This window comes from Epinephelus fuscoguttatus, linkage group LG20 (assembly GCF_011397635.1).
Source record: "Epinephelus fuscoguttatus linkage group LG20, E.fuscoguttatus.final_Chr_v1".
In the NCBI taxonomy this organism is placed as follows: Eukaryota; Metazoa; Chordata; class Actinopteri; order Perciformes; family Serranidae; genus Epinephelus; species Epinephelus fuscoguttatus.
In genome coordinates this window covers 1326502-1344425 of record NC_064771.1, presented here as the reverse complement: position 1 = coordinate 1344425, position 17924 = coordinate 1326502, and the positions used below count along the sequence as shown (strand labels likewise).

The 17924-nt window shown below is 39.9% G+C and overlaps 1 protein-coding gene across 2 annotated transcripts in view; it reads right to left on the bottom strand.

The window, feature by feature from the left end:
* The window catches only part of rab3gap1 (RAB3 GTPase activating protein subunit 1), a 134074-nt gene that overhangs the window by 79535 nt on the left and 36615 nt on the right, over window positions 1-17924 (bottom strand). For both annotated transcript variants that reach the window (XM_049563869.1, XM_049563870.1), the window contains exons 6-7: window positions 9692-9811; window positions 9257-9422 (exon numbers count right to left, since the gene is read on the bottom strand). In XM_049563869.1, coding sequence (XP_049419826.1) covers window positions 9257-9422; window positions 9692-9811 — 286 coding nt within the window. The remainder of the gene's footprint in view (window positions 1-9256; window positions 9423-9691; window positions 9812-17924) is intronic.

The window sequence follows — 17924 nt, the reverse complement described above, 5'->3', positions numbered from 1 at the left end:
CTTGAAGCTCATGGAGAGAATGCCAAGAGTGTGCAAAGCAGTAATCAGAGCAAAGGGTGGCTATTTTGAAGAAACTAGAATATAAAACATGTTTTCAGTTATTTCACCTTTTTTTGTTAAGTACATAACTCCACGTGTTCATTCATAGTTTTGATGCCTTCAGTGAGAATCTACAATGTAAATAGTCATGAAAATAAAGAAAACGCATTGAATGAGAAGGTGTGTCCAAACTTTTGGCCTGTACTGTATTTTTCCGGTACATGGCAATGAGACCCTTTTGACTGGACAAGGCAAAGATTAATCAATTTGATTTCATGTGATCGTAAGGAAAGATTTTCAGGGTAGAGGCCTAAAATACAGAATTTAGGAGAGATAGGAATAGGTTTGGAAATTATTTGGGAAATTATATGTATTATATATGTATTACTTCTTTCCAAAATGTTTGCATCTTCTCACATTCCCAGATGCAATGGAAGAGGGTGTCTCTTTGAGTTTGACATTTCACACAAGTGTCTGGAATGTCTGGATTAAATTTATTCAGCTTTACTGGGGTAATATAGGTCCTCATTATCCAGTTATATTGTATCAATTTAAGCCTAGAGTTATTTGAAAGGCTCTGGGCCTTTGAGCATATCTGACTCCACTCACCGTCCAGCACACATTCATGTAAATCCTCACTCCATGACCTCCTTTTTGAGTCAGATGACTCTTTAGAATGAGATGAGAATATATTGTAAAGTGTAGAGATCTGGCCTTTGCTTTGCTGATGCTGAGTTGCAAACTGTTCTAACACTGTTAAAGGGGGACAGTTAGATAAATGATTCAACTTAGAGTGTACAAAACTTCGCAGCTGTAGGTATTTAAAAAAAGTGAGACTGTGGAATGTTGAATTTATCTTTGATTTGGTTAAAGGACATCAGTGTATCACCATTATAAAGGTCTATGATCCTTCGAACCCCTTTGTGTGACCATTGTTTGAATCCTAAGTCATTCTTACCAGGTTTGAACTCTGTGTTTCCCCAGATAGGTGGAAGGCAAGACAAAGGTGGGACGTCACCTACAGCATTATGAGCTTCATGCCATACTATCAAGGTGTTTCTAACAAATGGATTTAATCCCTCTTGTGGACGATGCTTTCATTTTTACCCAAGGTAACTCTGGATGTGATGTGAACCACAGACGGGCAGCTCTAAGCTGCGCTGCCCAATAGTACCATAATAGGTTTGGTACCCTTAGGCCTCCTCTGTCAAATGGAGGTATAATAGTGTGAGTCGGAGTCTTGGGCGCCTATTTTTCCAAATGAACTTAGTAAGAGTTTTTTTCATGTCTTGGAAGAATTTAGGAGGAGGTGGGAGTGGAATTGACTGGAACAGATAAAGAAATTTGGGAAGGACATTCATTTTGAAAACACTTATACGTCCAATCTCAGACAAGGGGAGTGAGATCTATCTACTTAGAGATTCCTTCACTTTTAAAATAACTGGGTTGTAATTGGCAGAGATTAATGAGTTTAGATTGGGAGTAATAAAGATACCAAGATACCTGAATCCTTCAGGTGCGTTCATAAACAGGTGCCGGACCGTGGAATGGAGTCTTTCCCACTCATTGAGGAAGAGAACAGAGGATTTGGTTTTGTTAACTCTGTATCCTGAGAACTTCCCAAACCTATTAATCACCTCAGCAAGGGCTGAGAAAGACTGCTCCAAGTTCATCAGAAAAAGTAATGTATCATCTGCAAAGAAGGCTATGCGATGCTCTGCATCTGCAATTTAAATTCCTTTAATAACAGGGTGATTTCTAATGGAGATGGCAAAGGGTTCTAGCGCTAAAACAAAAAGCAGGGGGGGCAAGGGGCACCCCTGACAGGTCCCACGATGAAGATTGAATGGTTTGGAAATAATGTTATTGGTCATAATCTCTGCGCATGGTCCTAAGTACAAGAGTCTGATCCACTGCCTAAAGTAAACACCAAAACCAAAGCAGGAGAGTACTTCAAATAGATATGACCATTCGATTCTGTCGAACGCTTTTTCAGCGTCTAGTGACAGAATACATGCATCTTGTGTCTTTTTTTTTTTTTTTTAATAAATTATATGTAATATTCTTCTAATATTATAATATGCCTGGTGGTTTTTAAAGGAATATATTCTGATCAATATTTATTAGAGATGGGAGGCATTTCTCTAATCTTAAAGCTAAAACTTTAGCAGTTATCTTTGTATCTGAGTTCAACAGAGAGACAGGTCTATAGGATTCACATTTATAAGGAGGTTTGTCTGGTTTTAATATCCAAGTAATAAGTGCGTTTCTCAGTGAGGGGGGCAGAGTACCATTTCGACAAGATTCTTCATACATATCCTTCAATGGACTTATCAATTTATTTTTAAACAACTCATAAATATCAATTGGGAGTCCATCAGGACCTGCTGTTTTCCCTCCTTTCACGTGTTTCATAGCTTCTAAAATTTCCTGACTTGCGAGTGCACGGTCCATCCAGGATTTATCACCTTCAGATATGGTGGGGACTGGGAGTTGGTTGAGAAAGGGAGTTTGATCCTCCTCTAGTTCTGATAGTTATGACTCATATAGGGTCTGATAGTATGCAGCAAAAGTATCATTTATCACTAAAGGATCAACAATTATATCACCATTTGGAGTTTGGATGCTACTGATTAGGGATGCACCGAAATGAAAATTTGTGGCCGAAGCCGAATATTATTAAACGCTTGACCGAATAACGAGTACCGAATACTGAATATCATTGTTTAGTTTTTCATTAGTTTTTGCAGATGAACCCCCTCCAGATTAGTGTTGTCACAGTACCAAAATTGGGACCCACTGTGCGATACCAATGAAAATATCATGGTTCTGAGTAGTATCACGATACCACGGCGAAAATGAGGCAGATGTGCCTTTTGTCATTTATGAAAAGATGAATCACTTTTCTATAATACATCAATGATATTTCAATGGAATAAATTACTAATTGACTCATTCATACTTCAAAAACAGCATCAATCAGTGATTAACATAGGAGGGATCAAACTAAAATAAATAAATAAAATGAAAATCAACCAACCACCCTCCTCCCCTGATAGTCCCTTCATAAGTAATGAACAGTCCCTAAAGTGCGGTGAGGTTTGTGGGCCGTTACTGCCAGAAAGAGAGAAATGTGAAAGGCTCGTTTCTCCTCTGACACATCACATACCTGTGTTCAGCTGGCTTGGCCATTCAGGTACTTTTGGGCAGTCATGACGCCAAGAGGAGGATATTATTGGAACCGACTTCTCCGTCTCCGGGTAAGCCGATGGCCGCCGTATTTGACAGGAATACATTAACGTTACTGTCTGTGTCTGTGACCCCCGTTCAACCCACAACCGATGGGATTCGCCTTTCGTTTCTGCTGGTGGTTGAAATCTGTAGGCTGCTCGCACAGCGTGCTGAATGATTTAAGCCTATTTTGCTCGCTCAAAACTATTTTTAGTCGCAAATGCAAGTGCCATGAGGGGCGGATCACCACAATGCCGACATTTTATTCCGCCCGTCATGGCACGCTGTTTGATTGCGTTATCAAAACACGTCACTATTATCCGGCCTTGTTTTTAACTTATTCCACCGAATACCGAATGTGTGTTTTTTTGCAATATTCGGCCGAACATATTCAGTTATCGAATATCCGGTGCATCCCTACTATTCTGTATCTAGCTTTTTTATTTGCCAAGCTAATAGCTTTCCACTTTTCTCCCCTTATTCATAAAAAGTTTGTTTTAATCTTATTAAGCAATTTTCTGCCTTAGCGGCAGAAAGTGCATTATATTTGGCCCTGAGGGTAGATAATTCCTGTGTATGAGGATTTGTCTTGTCTGCCTCCCTCTCAAGTTGTTTAATTGACTTGTCTAAAGTTAGCATTTCTAAATTTGTTTTATTAGTTATTGAACTGGTGTAACTAATTATTTGGCCACAAATATAAGTCTTAAATGCCTCCCATCTCACAGAGGCTGAAGTCTCATCCTTATTAATGTCAAAAAAGTTGTCTATTTGAGTTCCCACAAATTTCAGAAAGCTGGGATCATTTAGCCATTTAGGGTGGAGCCGCCATCTTCGAACACCCCGCACAAGTTTTTAGTCTCTATATATAAGAAATGCTGGACCATGATCTGAGATTACAATGGAGTCATAAACACAATCCGTTATTCTCGGAAAAACATCATTGGACACCAAAAAATAATCAATCCGTGAATGGCCTTTGGATACATTTGCACAACAAGAGTATTCTTTGTTATTAGGAAACAGTCTCCTCCAGGGGTCACATAAATTTAGCTCTTTTATCAAATACTGCAGCGTTTTTCTACTCTGTATGTGAGTTGTGTCAGTGCCAGTAGAGCGATCAAGGTGAGGAGAGATTGTGCAGTTGAAATCTCCACCAATTAGTAATTTTCCTGGTAGCGAGGCTAATAATAGGAATAGATTTTCAAAAAATTTGGGGCAGTCATCACTGGGTCCGTATAAGTTAACCATTGTAATATTTTCATTAGAGTGAACCTTGCAAAATCAGATATCTTCCAGTAGGGTCTGATAATGTTTTCACAACTTGAAAGGGGAGAGATCTGTGAATTAATGTAATGACTCCCCTAGCATTAGTAGAGAACGAAGCAGAGTAAACTTGGCCCGGCCATCGTCTCCTTACCTTTAACATATCACTCAACATTAAATGAGATTCTTGTAAAAATATAACCATTGATTTAAGATGTTTAAGCCTCGTCATTACCTGCTTTAATTTAGATAGTTTCCCTAAGCCTCTCACATTCCAAGTAGTTATCTTTATACTTGAGTCACCATCCATTATTTATCACCAGTAATATTTTGTAATGAGTAGCCCACCGCACTGAGTGTCGCCAAAACACAAACAGTCAAAAAGCGTGTGAAATGATTTAAGTGAGGACAATAAAAGGTCTAATAACACTACGACATTAAATTGAACACCAATGAAAGATGAGAAAATCCCTCCCCTGCTGTCATGTAGAGCTTGACAGCATTCCCTGCGAACCCAATCAGATGAAAACACAACATAAGGCTGATCTGATCCTACAGAGAGGAGCAGAGTAACGATACTCAAACAAATGTCCATCATCAGCCGCTCCAACCAAATGGCGTAAAGAGAAAAAAAAACAGAATACTCAATGAAAGAAAACAAAGCATTTAACAAAAGCACGCTTCCTCTTGTTGTCCCGTTATTTCCATAAGTCTTAAGTAGGGGAAGAAAAAGTAAACCAAGAATTTCCACTATTATCCTCGACCTCTGTAACCCCATGTCCGTCATGGTGTTATCACCTACAGAGTCCATTAAATAAAGAAAAAAGACATTCAAATGTTCCATTCATTATCCTCACCTACAGGATCTATGCCAGTGTCTGTGACATGTTGTGTCGGTCAATGCCGCAGCATCCTCTGGGTTGTCAAAAATCTGGGAACGACCTGCGTGTGTCACCCGGAGCCGGGCTGGGTGTAGGATTCCATACTGGACGTTCAGGGCTTTAAGCTGCTGCTTCACTTCGTCAAAGCTCTTCCTTTTGATGTGTGTCTCCCTGGCAACATCCTGGAAGAATTTCACCTCCTGCTCTTTAAACATCACTTTTCCTTTGGCCCTGGCTGCCCGGGTCACTCTTTCTTTATCTTTGAAGTTGAGGAAGTGCCTTATTAGCGCCCTGGGGATGTTGCGATCTTGATGACCCTGCAGGCGGTGGGCTCGTTCGATGAAGACCGGGTAAGGGAAGGAGTCAGCCCCAAGTACCTCGGGAAGCCATCTCTCCAGAAAAGCCGCGGCGTCGCGTCCTTCTGCTCCTGCCGGCAGGTTGATGAGGCGAAGGTTGCGCCGGCTGCGGTTCTCCTGGTCTTCAGTCTTAGTGGTGAGAGAAACTTACTGCTTCTGGAGCGCAGCGACTGACTTTTGCAACATTAACATTGTCCTCCGTGTCTCCAATACGCTGTTCAGCCTCTGCGAGTCTGTTAGAAAACTTGCTGAAGTCATGTTTAATACCTTGTATGGCTGTTAGGACCCCTGCAAAGTTTGCCGAGAACTCGTCTCTCATGTTGATTATAGCTTTCACGAGCATGTTTCCCCCATCAGTTTCTGTGCTGCTAGCTGCACTGCTCACTGTTAGCATGTCTGGAGGAGCAGAGGCAAGAGGGCCCACATCGGTGGAATTAGCAGGCTGGTTTGTCTCCTTTTTCTGCTTTCTGGTTCCCATTTCGAGCACAGGAGTTGTAGCGAATCAAATGAGATATTTTCTAAATTATTTATGAGTATTCAGGATATTGACTGCAGGATTAGCCACTAGCTCAGAGGGAGCGTCCGCCAATACGTGCGTTCAGCTTGCCGCCATGTTGAGACTCCTAAAAGGTCACTTTTGCACGTGTGTTTCTACGACATCTTATGACCCCATTTTCCTACACTGGTGAAAATAGGGCTGGGCAGTATATCGATTTTTTTACAATAGATCGATATATTTTGAAGCTAGATATAGATTGAGACAATACCGTTTATACCGATATAGGGTCAAGTTGCGTCACATACACATACCAGTAAGCATCTCTCCTCTCTCAATCTCTCCACACAGCTCCACCCCATCAACACTCAGAAAGACAAAGAGCTGCGATATCAGTCTATATGATGCACAAGCTACGCTAAATTAGTCTGTGAGATCAGAGGGCCTTTAGCCGTGGATCAGCTTGCAACTGAACATGTAGCCCACTTAGGAGAAAATACCTGGATATATTTTTTCTCCAAAAACGTAAGATCCAGACATTCAGGAGGTTTTCATCAGCAGCAAAATAATCCACATAGGTCTCTTCCTCTCAAAAACAAATGGACCTGGGGGGTATTTCATCAACATAGCTAAGAATATCCAGACTAAGGTGTAATCTTGAAGTTTGACTAAACGCCAACTCCCAATCTAGGGCCAACCCGTTCCATCAATTGAAATCAGCTGGCTCCAACTGACACTAATTCAAGCCTCACCTGTTAAGCCTCAACTCATGCATGAGCCCAGGGAAAATAAAAAGCCCACACTAGTCGAGTGCCGAAAATGTTGCAAAATGTCAAAAAGCAAAAGAAAGGAGCGAGCAGAGGCTTTTTCTGTGGCAGAGCAAACGCTCTTTATGGAAATGTATGAGGACTATAAGGACATAATTACGAAAAAAGGCAATACTGCAGATTAATAAAGCAAGGGAGGTGGTGTGGCAGAATATTGCCGACAGGCTAAATGCGTAAGTCACAAAGAAAATTCAGCATTTCAGCATCATGTTATATAAATCCCACATTAAAGGGATTTATATAACATGATGGACAGAGGGACAAAAAGGGACAAAATATATATAGATTAGAACACCTATTAAATCTAACAATTCAAGTATTCCAAATGAAATTCACCAAATGTGTAAATTAATATAAGTGAAATACTATTTATCACATTTATCTACAGATTCCTATGTAAAGTTCAGATGATGCAGTTAATCAAACTATTTTATCATAATAATTGATTATAGATTATGACATTTCCAAAATGATCAGTTTATAGGAAATAATCACATGACATTTATCTATTGATTGTAGAAAATGACATTTGGCAAATCCATCAATTCAGTGGAGATGAGGAAACCTATTAAGTGAATGCAGGTGATAGTGAATCAATTATCTATTTCTCATCATTTGGGAGTCAATTGTAAGCTCTATCCCTTATTTTATCAAAATAAGGGAAATCCCCTTAAATGTGTGGAATGTGCTATAGGATGAGGAACAGACAAACCACAATGGTGTGTGTGTCATTTTAATTTGGTTGCTTTGTGTCATGGTTGATTCATAAATATAAAAGATAACCATATGTTAATGTGATCATCTCAAGCCCTATGCATGATGTATGGTGATGCTAGAAATAATCAGAATGAATAGAAAATACATCCATTTTACCTCTCTGCAAACAGATGCCTTACTTAGCCTCTCTGCATCACCAACACTATACAGGAATGCACCGCTTGCAAAGAACCTCAGTGCAATACAGACTGACTACACAGTGGTCAGAGACTGGCTGCGGTGTGTGACCTTTATAATGTGTGGTTCCAGCAAACTGCATAGATACACTATTCTTTGCCTGCTGAACCGGTACCTCTCCCACAGATAGGAGTCTGTCTGTATCAATGGGTTGGTCCTGTCCTGGAAGACCCTTTAGGCTGGTGAAGGCCCTCTGGACAATGTGGGCCTCCTCATCAACAGGATCCTCGATGAAGGGGCATGCCATTATTTCCTAATTTACTCTCTCTTGCTCTGTCTCTGTGTCTCTTTGGGTGTGTCCCTCTCCTTCTCTTGGATGCACTCCTCATATGGCCGTTGTCAGTTGACCTTAATTGGCTGTGAATTTACTAGCCAACTGGAAACAGAGTGGGTGGGGATGGGAGGGCAATCACATATTCATTTGGTTTGGTATACATATACAATCTTTTTTTAATGCCTCAGTTTCATTTTATTATAGTTTTGTTGTTATTAGTTTGATTTTGGCTTTGTTGTTGGTTTTTTATTATCTTATTTTTATTACATTTTAATTTGTTTTTATAGTTAATGTTTTTTGATTAATTATGTTATATATTTTATGATCTACATATTATTTTATCATTACATGACAGTTGTGAGTGTGTAAAAGCACTGGCAGAACTGTCTTTTAGGTGTCTGTTCTTGTCTATTGAACATTTTTTGATCATAGATGGAGCTAATCCTCACCTTAATCCTGCTACAGACCAGGATTGCCTGGCAGCATAACTTACCATGGTTACTAGGCTGGGATTCAGGTTAACCATCTTGATGGAAGGGAGCTGTGGCACAGGTTGATGCTATTACACATTAAAAAAGTCAGTGATTTTTCAACACGTTTGTTGTAGAGGGGCTGCTAACTACAGTGGCTGAAGCAAAATCGTTTGGTTTGTCCATTCTGGGCTATTGTAGAAACATGGTGGTGCAACATGGCGATCTTAATAGATGAGGACCTGCTCCCTATGTAGATATAACCGGCTCATTCTAATGAGTAATAAAAACAAAATTCTTATTTTTAGGAAGAAAACATACTTATTATATTCCATTTCTGCTGATATATCCCCCTAAATCCTACACACTAAGTAATTTGTGTGTGTGTGTGTGTGTGTGTGTGTGTGTGTGTGTGCGCGCGTGCGTGCATGCATGTGTTAAAGTGTCTTATTCCATGGCACTTACTATCTTAGATTTGAAGATGTCGAGCAGGCCAGACAGGTGGTTGTACTGGCTTGGCACCTTGCGGAGGTGGACCATCTCAAAGTCAGTACGCACCCCTGGGCCCTGGCACTCTCCAGCGTACACCCGCCTCCACTTCTGCTGGATCTGCACAAACATGGGCACCTGGCTGTGTGCACAAGATAAAAAGGAGGAGAAATTACTACGAAGAATTCAACGTGTCCTAAATCTTGGATAGCACTCATATCCAGCAGCTTCTCTCAACCAGCAGGCTCTTTTGATGCTACAAAGCACCAAGACACTTACTGTGTTAGGATGTGTAGATGCTGCTCCTCTTAAGTCAATGTAAGCACAACATAACAACAACCTTAGTTCAGCTACTTTCCCCACACTGGACTGCCCAAAGACACCCTACCTTGAGTGAGGAAGGTGACTCACCAGCCACTGTTGGTCAGAGCAATGGAGATAGAGCTGAGGAGCAGATTGCATTTCGATTCGCTGATGATGGCCTCACAGTTGGTTCCTGGGGTAATGACCACAAACTCTCGTATGCCATACCTGCCACCAGAGACACAGTTACAGCAAAACATTTACATCAGCATCAGTTTTCTCCACTTGGTTCTCTTTACATACCAGTTTGCATTTCTGAAGCATGGTATATGCACAGGCTTCAACATGACTATGTTTTTTTACTTGTCCAGTAGGGTTGTAGCGATATACCGGTTTCATGGTATATACCGTGATGTATAAGTTGATGGCTATCAAAGATAGTTTCAACATGTGGTCTGGAGGAGCAGGAGATCAAACGGCCAATCTTTTGATTAGTGGACAACCCACTCCATTCTACCTTCTGTGCAACAGCAGCATAGCCGTATAGTGGAATAGAAGTATGAAGCAGTATGAAATGGAAATAGTAGCCTAAGTCAAGTTGTACCTCAAAATTGAATGTACAGTTCTTGAGTAAATGTACTCAATTATATTCCAGCACTGTAAATCAGGGTTTCATTGTACTTCACTGGTTTATGTGTTTGTAATGGATCGCCATCTCATGGCAACATCCTGTAACTGAAGGAATAGGCGTGTTTATTGTGGAGTCCAGACACACCTTGTCAGGAAACAGGAAGAGGGGGAAACTCCTTGTGGCTGGGAGTTGACTGGTAGGTGGCTGGAAACTGACTGGCAGCATGAAAAGAGGTTTAGAGATTATCCGGGCATCTTTTGCTCCCTGCCCTGTTTGGGGCTATTTTGATTTTTGTTTTTGTTTTTTTTTAACTTTTTATTTATTCCACATAGATAGAACAAATGAAGATGTACATTAGGTCACACCCGCCTCAGTTTACAACCCACTCAATGCAAACATCTCATATTCCCTACCCCTATACATATATACAGTACCACCTTTGTGTACAAGTGAAGCATCAGTCAAAATCTAACATATTTCACAGATATCAACAACATTTGTTGAATTCTTACTTCTTCTAATAGTCCAATAGTACAGATAAGTGTACTTGCAACAAATCAAATAATTACAGTTTAAAGAGAGAGAGAGAGAGAGAGAGAGAGAGAGAAAGGTATTTAGAGCTCTGATATCGCTTGTATTATTGGTTTCCATCTTCTCTGAAATTTTTCTAGTTTCAGCTGTAGCCTTGCTGTAGTTTTTTCCATAATAAGAACCTTTTTTACTCTGTCCATTGCATTATGTTGGGCGGATGTGGCTTCAGCCAACTGATTGTGATCATTTTCTTTGCTATCAGGAGCAGGACTCTCAATAAGTAACTACATTCTCTGTCTATCAGATCCTCAGGTAATATCTCAAGTATGTACAGGGTTGAGTCAAGATATAGGTCAATACCCAGAATTCTTTTTATTTCTTTTTTCACGCCTTTCCAAAAATCTATGATCTTTGGACAATCCCAAAATATATGAGTGAAGTCCCCCACCATCCCACAGTTCCTCCAACATAACTCTGATGTTTTACTATATTTTGCTGTGACAGATGGTGTGTTAAAATAACGCATCTTCACTTTCCAATCAAACTCCCTCCATGTTGGAGTATTAGTTAATTTATGTCCAGATCTTAACGTTTCCTCCCAATCATCATCCGTTATTATTACATTTGCTTCCAATTCCCATCTGTCTTTAACATCCATATTATTGTCATTGGACTCCTGTTGTAGCGCTTTATACATTTTTGAAATCAGCCCTTTTTTTGACTCTTTCTCTGTAAATGACATGAGCAATTCTTCAACTTTGGTTGGTTCTTTGTATATTCTTTCCCATTCATCATGTTTCTGGAGGTAATGTCTCAATTGCAAATATTTATAAAAATCATTATTTGGTAAATTAAATTCCTTTTTGAGTTGTTCAAATGATTTCAAATTTTGCCCTGAAAAAACTTGTGCTATATATATTAACCCCTTGTTTGTCCATTTCTCAAATCCTGCATCCATAGTGCGCGGTACAAAGTCTGGGTTTTGGCTATTTTTGTAGCTTTACTTACAGCGCTTGATATATTTAATTTCTTTTGTATTGTCGACCATATTTTCATTGTCTCTATAATCAAATCATTTCGAATTTTAAACTTCTTCTGCACCGACCTGGTTACAAAAGGTAGTGATTCCAAAGACACAGAAGGGCATGCCCGTTGCTCCATTTCCACCCATACTGCATCTTTGTCTTTCGTTATCCATAATATAAGAGCTCTAAGTTGAGCTGCCCAATAATAGTTCCTTAGATTTGGTAAATTTAGCCCTCCCTTATTTTGGGGGGCTAAAAGTGTCTTGTATTTAATTCTTGCTTTTTTGTTTTGCCATAAGAATTCTGACATACTTTTGTCCAGCATCTTAAAGGTAGAGCCAGGAATCATAACTGGAATTGACTAAAACAGGAACAACAGTCTTGGCAAGACATTCATTCTAATCGTTTCGACCCTCCCAATGAGAGCCAGGGGTAAAATCTCCCATCTATCCAAATCTTTCTTAATTTCCTTTATCAGTTTTCCGTAGTTTGCATCGTACAACTGTGAGATATCTGGAGTAATAAAAACACCCAGATATCTAAACCCTTTGTCGGTCCACTTAAACTCAACTTTTTCTTTTAACTCTACTGGACTTTTACCTGATATCATCATAGCAATTGATTTGCCTTCATTAGTCAAATACCCTGAAATTTTTCCATATTCTCTAAGATTCTCCAACAGGACTGGTATTGATAGTGATGGGTCATTTAAAAGTATCAATAAATCATCTGCAAACAATGATATTTTATGTTCCATCCCCCCTTCATCCCTTATTCCCAAGATCTGATTGTTTCGTCTTATTGATTCGGCCAATGGTTCAATGCTTACAGCGAACAACAGTGGACTCAAACAGTCACCTTGTCTGACTCCTCTTTTGAGGCAGAAGAAATCTGAGCAAGAGCCATTAATACTGATCCGTGATTTGGGGTCTTTGTAGATTATTTTTACCCATTCTATAAAATTCTGGGGAAACCCAAGAGATAATAGTGTCTGGTATAAAAAGCTCCATTTCACCCTGTCGAAAGCCTTCTGGGCATCAAGGCTAAGCATCATAGAAGCCTCAGGTTTGTATTTTGTACTTGAAATTATATTTAATATTCTCCTAATGTTGTTTGCTCCCTGTCGACCGGGAATGAACCCAGTTTGATCTGTTTTAATTAATTTAGTTATGTATTTTTGCATTCTTTTTGCCATTATGCTTGTAAGAATTTTTAAATCATTGCAGAGTAAACTCACAGGTCTATATCCTTCACATAAAGTTGGATCTTTTCCTTCTTTATGCAAAACTGATATGATGGCTTCTGACCATGACTTAGGTGGGTCCCCAGATGTTAAAGCATAATCAAATACTTTACATAGCACAGGTGTTAGCTCCTCTCTAAAACTTTTGTAGAACTCTCCCGGAAACCCGTCCCAGCTGATTTATTATTTTTAAGAGTTTTTATTGTATCCAATATTTCCTGTGTAGAAATTGGCCGTATGATTTCAGATGCCTCTTCTCTTGACAGGGTTGGTAAGTTTAATTTTTTAAGAAAGGTTTGTGTGTCACTATCAGTGTTATCAGATTCAGAGTCGTCATATAAATTTTTATAGTAATCTGCAAAGACCTCTGCAATTTCTTTGGGCTTTACCATAGTTTGTTTAGATGTGGGGTGTTTTATTTTTGAAATTATTCTATTTGTTTGGGCTTTTCTAAGTTGGAATGCTAATAAGCGACTAGCTCTATTACCCATTTCGTAGTATCTCTGGCTTGTAAAATGTAGGGACCCTTCCGCTTTGAATGTTAAAAGTTCATCTATTTTATCTCTGGTTGTTTTTAAATCATGAAATATTGATTTATCTGATGTTCCTTTATGCTCCATCTCTAGTTATTTAATCTTATTCTCCAATTCTCTTTGTTTTTTTTAGTTGAGCTTTCTTCAGTCAAGATGATATTTCTAATATTTTCCCTCGTATCACTGCTTTCCCTCCCTCCCATAATATCAGTGGTGTTACCTCACCATTATCATTTATTTGGAAATATTCCTTTAAATTCTGCTTTATTTCTTTTACTATACTTTCACTCGACAGAATGGATACATTCATTCTCCAGTATCTGAAAAGGGGCTCATTACCCAGATCAACTGTTAGTGTAATAGGTGCATGATCACTTAGTTATATTTTCTATCCCACAGTTCAATACTTTATGTCTATGTTGTTGTGATACATAGAAAAAATCTATCCTTGAATAGCTACCATGTGGATTTGAATAAAATGTATAATCTCTCCTCTTTGGATTATTATCCCTCCATGGATCAGTGAGACCAAGCTCTTTAGTTATATTGTTCAATACTGTAGATTTTTTCGCACTTGGTCCCTGGTCTGGAGGAAACCTGACTAATCTGCCATTTTGTATTGTGTTAAAAAAGTACCATCCCCTTTGCTTCACTGGTTATTACTTTAGCAATCTGTTTAAAGAATGTCTCTTTCTCCTCATTTGAGGCATATACATTTAGTACTGAAATAATCATGTCTCCTATATATCCTACAATCATTACATATCGTCCAGTATTATCCTTAATTTCTTTTTCAACCTTGATTGGTGTACCTTTACCAATTAAAATAGCTACCCCTTTCCTTTTGCCATATGAGGCATAAAAAACCTGGTTCACCCATTCCCTTTTTAATTTTCTATGCTCAATGTCCGTCAGATGTGTCTCTTGTAGTAAAGCTATTGAACATTGTAGTTTTTTCAGTTGGCTCAGTATCTTCTTCCTCTTAATGGGATGATTCAGACCGTGTACATTGTATGACACAAGATTAAGCTTATTCATATACAGTGGTGGAAAAAAGTTTTCGGACACCCTTAAAATTTTACACAATCTCAAATATTATCATGAAATATTTGTGGAAAAATCTTTTTTGTGTTTCAAAAGGTGTGGCTGCATTAGACAGATACAAACAAATACAAATTATATTTTTTTTGTTTATTGTTTACAAGAAAAACTAACAAAACTAAATTCTTGACAGTTTCAATATGTCAGTTCACAACATTGTCGGTATCAAAGTCAACAAATAATAGAGAATGTGTTCAAAACTGAACAAAAAATAAATAAACCATCACATCATCAAATTAATATTTAGTAGTCCTGCCATTGGCACGTAGTTGAGCTCTAATCCTGGCTGGCATGTTCCCCACGAGCCTTTCACACTGTTGAGGGGTAATCTTGTCCCATTCTTCTTGAATTACTGCTTTTAATTCTTCTAAATTCTTTGGTTTATGCTTTGAAACAGACCTTTTGATAATCCACCACAGATTTTCAATGGGGCTCGCGTCCGGGGATTGAGCTGGCCACTCTAAGACCTGGATACTGTGCTCCTGCAGCCAAGTTCTACTGGCCTTGGATGTGTGGCAAGGGGCATTATCTTGTTGAAACATCCAGTTTTTACCTCGACGGAACAGTGCACGTGCAGGAGGGAGCACGTGGGTTTCGAGAATGGTACAATACTTGGTAGAGTTCAATGTGCCATCACAGACAGTGAGATGACCAACACCAGCAGCACTCATGCATCCCCAAACCATGATACTGCCTCCACCATGCTTGACAGTAGGTACTGTACATGCTGGAGATAATGCTTCGCCTGGCCTTCTGCGTACCCTCACATTAGTAGGAGGAGGATAAAGCTGGAAACTGGACTCATCTGACCACAAAATCTTCTTCCAATTCCTGGCTGTCCAGTTCTTGTGTGCCTGGGCCCAACGACGCCGGGCTAACCTCCGTCTCTCATTGATCAGGGGCTTCTTGATAGCCTTGTAGGACCTTAAGCCATGATCTACAAGTCGGCCACGTACAGTGCGGGTGGAACACTGGACACCAGTTTGGTTTGACCACTGCTGCTGAAGCTCCTGTGATGTCATTCGGTTTTGCCTGCACATGTGGATCAGGATGCGGTCATTTCTTGCTGAAGAAACCCTTGGACGCCCAGATCTTGGTTTGTCTTCCAAGCTGTTGGTTTGTCTGTATTTCTGCAGAGTGTATCCAACTGCTGAAGGACTGCATCTGCACTTCCTGGCTATCTGGCGGCAGCTGTACCCTTCCTGGCTGAGAATCTTTATCTTCAGGCGTGTTTCCTGCGTTAGGTTCCTTGTTTTAGCCATTTTTGTGTCTGAAGAACTTTCAAATGTGCTGGCTTTATGTAGACATGAAGCTTGGCAACAAAAATTGTGTCTTTTAATAAAAAGAACGACCTTCATCACTGGTACCAAAATGACCCAATACTCAAAATTTCTTATGTATTTTTATGGAACCAATCAATTTTAAGTTTTTAATGGCTTTTTTAGGATTTATTTAGTATTTTGGCTGTGACTGTACTAAAAGAAATACCTAAATACCTACCTAAGACCTAAGAGTGATTCTTAATGCAATATTTCACAAATGCATGGGGTGTCCGAAAACTTTTTTCCACCACTGTAATTTCAGATGAGACCACGTGAACATGAACATGTGTCTTCCAAAAGTCCCATCATCAGAGAGTCGTGGCGTTTTCTCTCTGGGGAAAAGCACTATGTGCGTTAACAACTTGTTGTCTAAGGTTGTTAAGAACTCAGAGTTTTAGATTTGCTCTTCATAAAACCAATATTTCTGTCAGTTTAACAAGTAGTGCCTAAACTAGCTTTTTTCATGTTCAGCAGCTCTTATAGTTAAAGGCAGATATGAATATGATTTCTTATACTTAACTATTTATTATTGCCCTTCAACTTCTTTTTTTCCTTCTCCTTACTGTATCAATAGAGGTGTTAAGTATTGAGTTTACTCCATGAGGGCATATACGTCTGCTTCAGTGATGTGGGGACGTCTCTGCCTCCCTTTCTGTCCTGTCGCCGTGGTCCAGTTGCTCTGCATCATCACTCTCTGCAGTCTCTCCGTCCTATCCTCCTCCACACTGATCCCCATGTCCTTTAACATAGGTGCCGCTTCCGTTACTGTAGCAAATGTCTTTGTCCCTGAGTCCAAAAAGACTTTAAGATGGGCTGGGTAGGGGGACTGTGCCTTCACGTTTTTCTCCTTCAGCTTTTTGATGACATCCCTCACCTGTTTCCTCTTCTTCTGAACCTCCGTCATGTAGTCTTGATTAAAGTAGATGGTTTGTCGCTCGTACATAATCTTCTGTCTCCAGGCTTGCCTTATCACATATTCCTTAACTTTTTAATCCAGAAAGCGCACGATGATCGCTCTCGGGGGGGGTGCAGTGCTGTCTTTGGGTTTCGCCACTAGTGACCGATGTGCCCTCTCGATGCGTATTTCCATGTCGCCTGCAATTTGGACTTTGGACTTAATAAGTCCCGTTATGAAGTCTATGGTATCGTTCTTCTCTGCGCCCTCTGGGATGCTGTGTATCCGTATGTTGTTACGTCTCATTCTTGACTCCAAGTCATCACATTTCACCGACAGTTTGGTCGTCTGCTGGAGTAGGAAAGCGGCGGAGCGCTCCATTCGCGTCCTCCTGTCTTCCGTATTTCCAATTCTTTCCTCCATTTGGCCCGTTCTTTGCTCCAGGGATGCCGTTCTTTCCATAAGCTCTTTCGTGTTTGTTTCGAGTCTAGCCATAGCTTTCTTGTTGTCACCTGCTGCTTCGGCATGTTCTTGTCTTAATTTGCGCAGCTCCATTAATATGACCGAGTCATGTTCACTGCTAACCACCGCTTGCCGCCCCGTCTCTGGGCTAACTCCCACCGCCGACTCGGCACAACGTCCCTTTGCACCATCCTCCTCTCTGGGCTTCCCTATCTTGACCATATTATCCATAAACTTTGTTCGTCGACTTATCTTCCAGATTTGATCACTTTCTGCCGTTTTCGCTTTAGTAAATAGCTAGTTTTAATTGGTTTTCTCTAGAGCTATTTTCCTCACAGCCGTCTACAACATGGCGCCACCGGAAGTCCGGGGCTATTTTGATTTTAAACCAGCAAGATCTGATGTATGGTTTGAAGTGGGGGTGGGAAATAATGGATTCTTAAATCCATCACAATAGGACATGCACAAATTAGCATCGAATGTCAATGATCAATTATCTAAATATTAGTTAATAATGTGATGTTGACGGAAGGAAAAAGGTGTAACAACTGTGAGCGCGGTACAGCACCTGGACAGTCTACAGCATGGCAAAACCTTG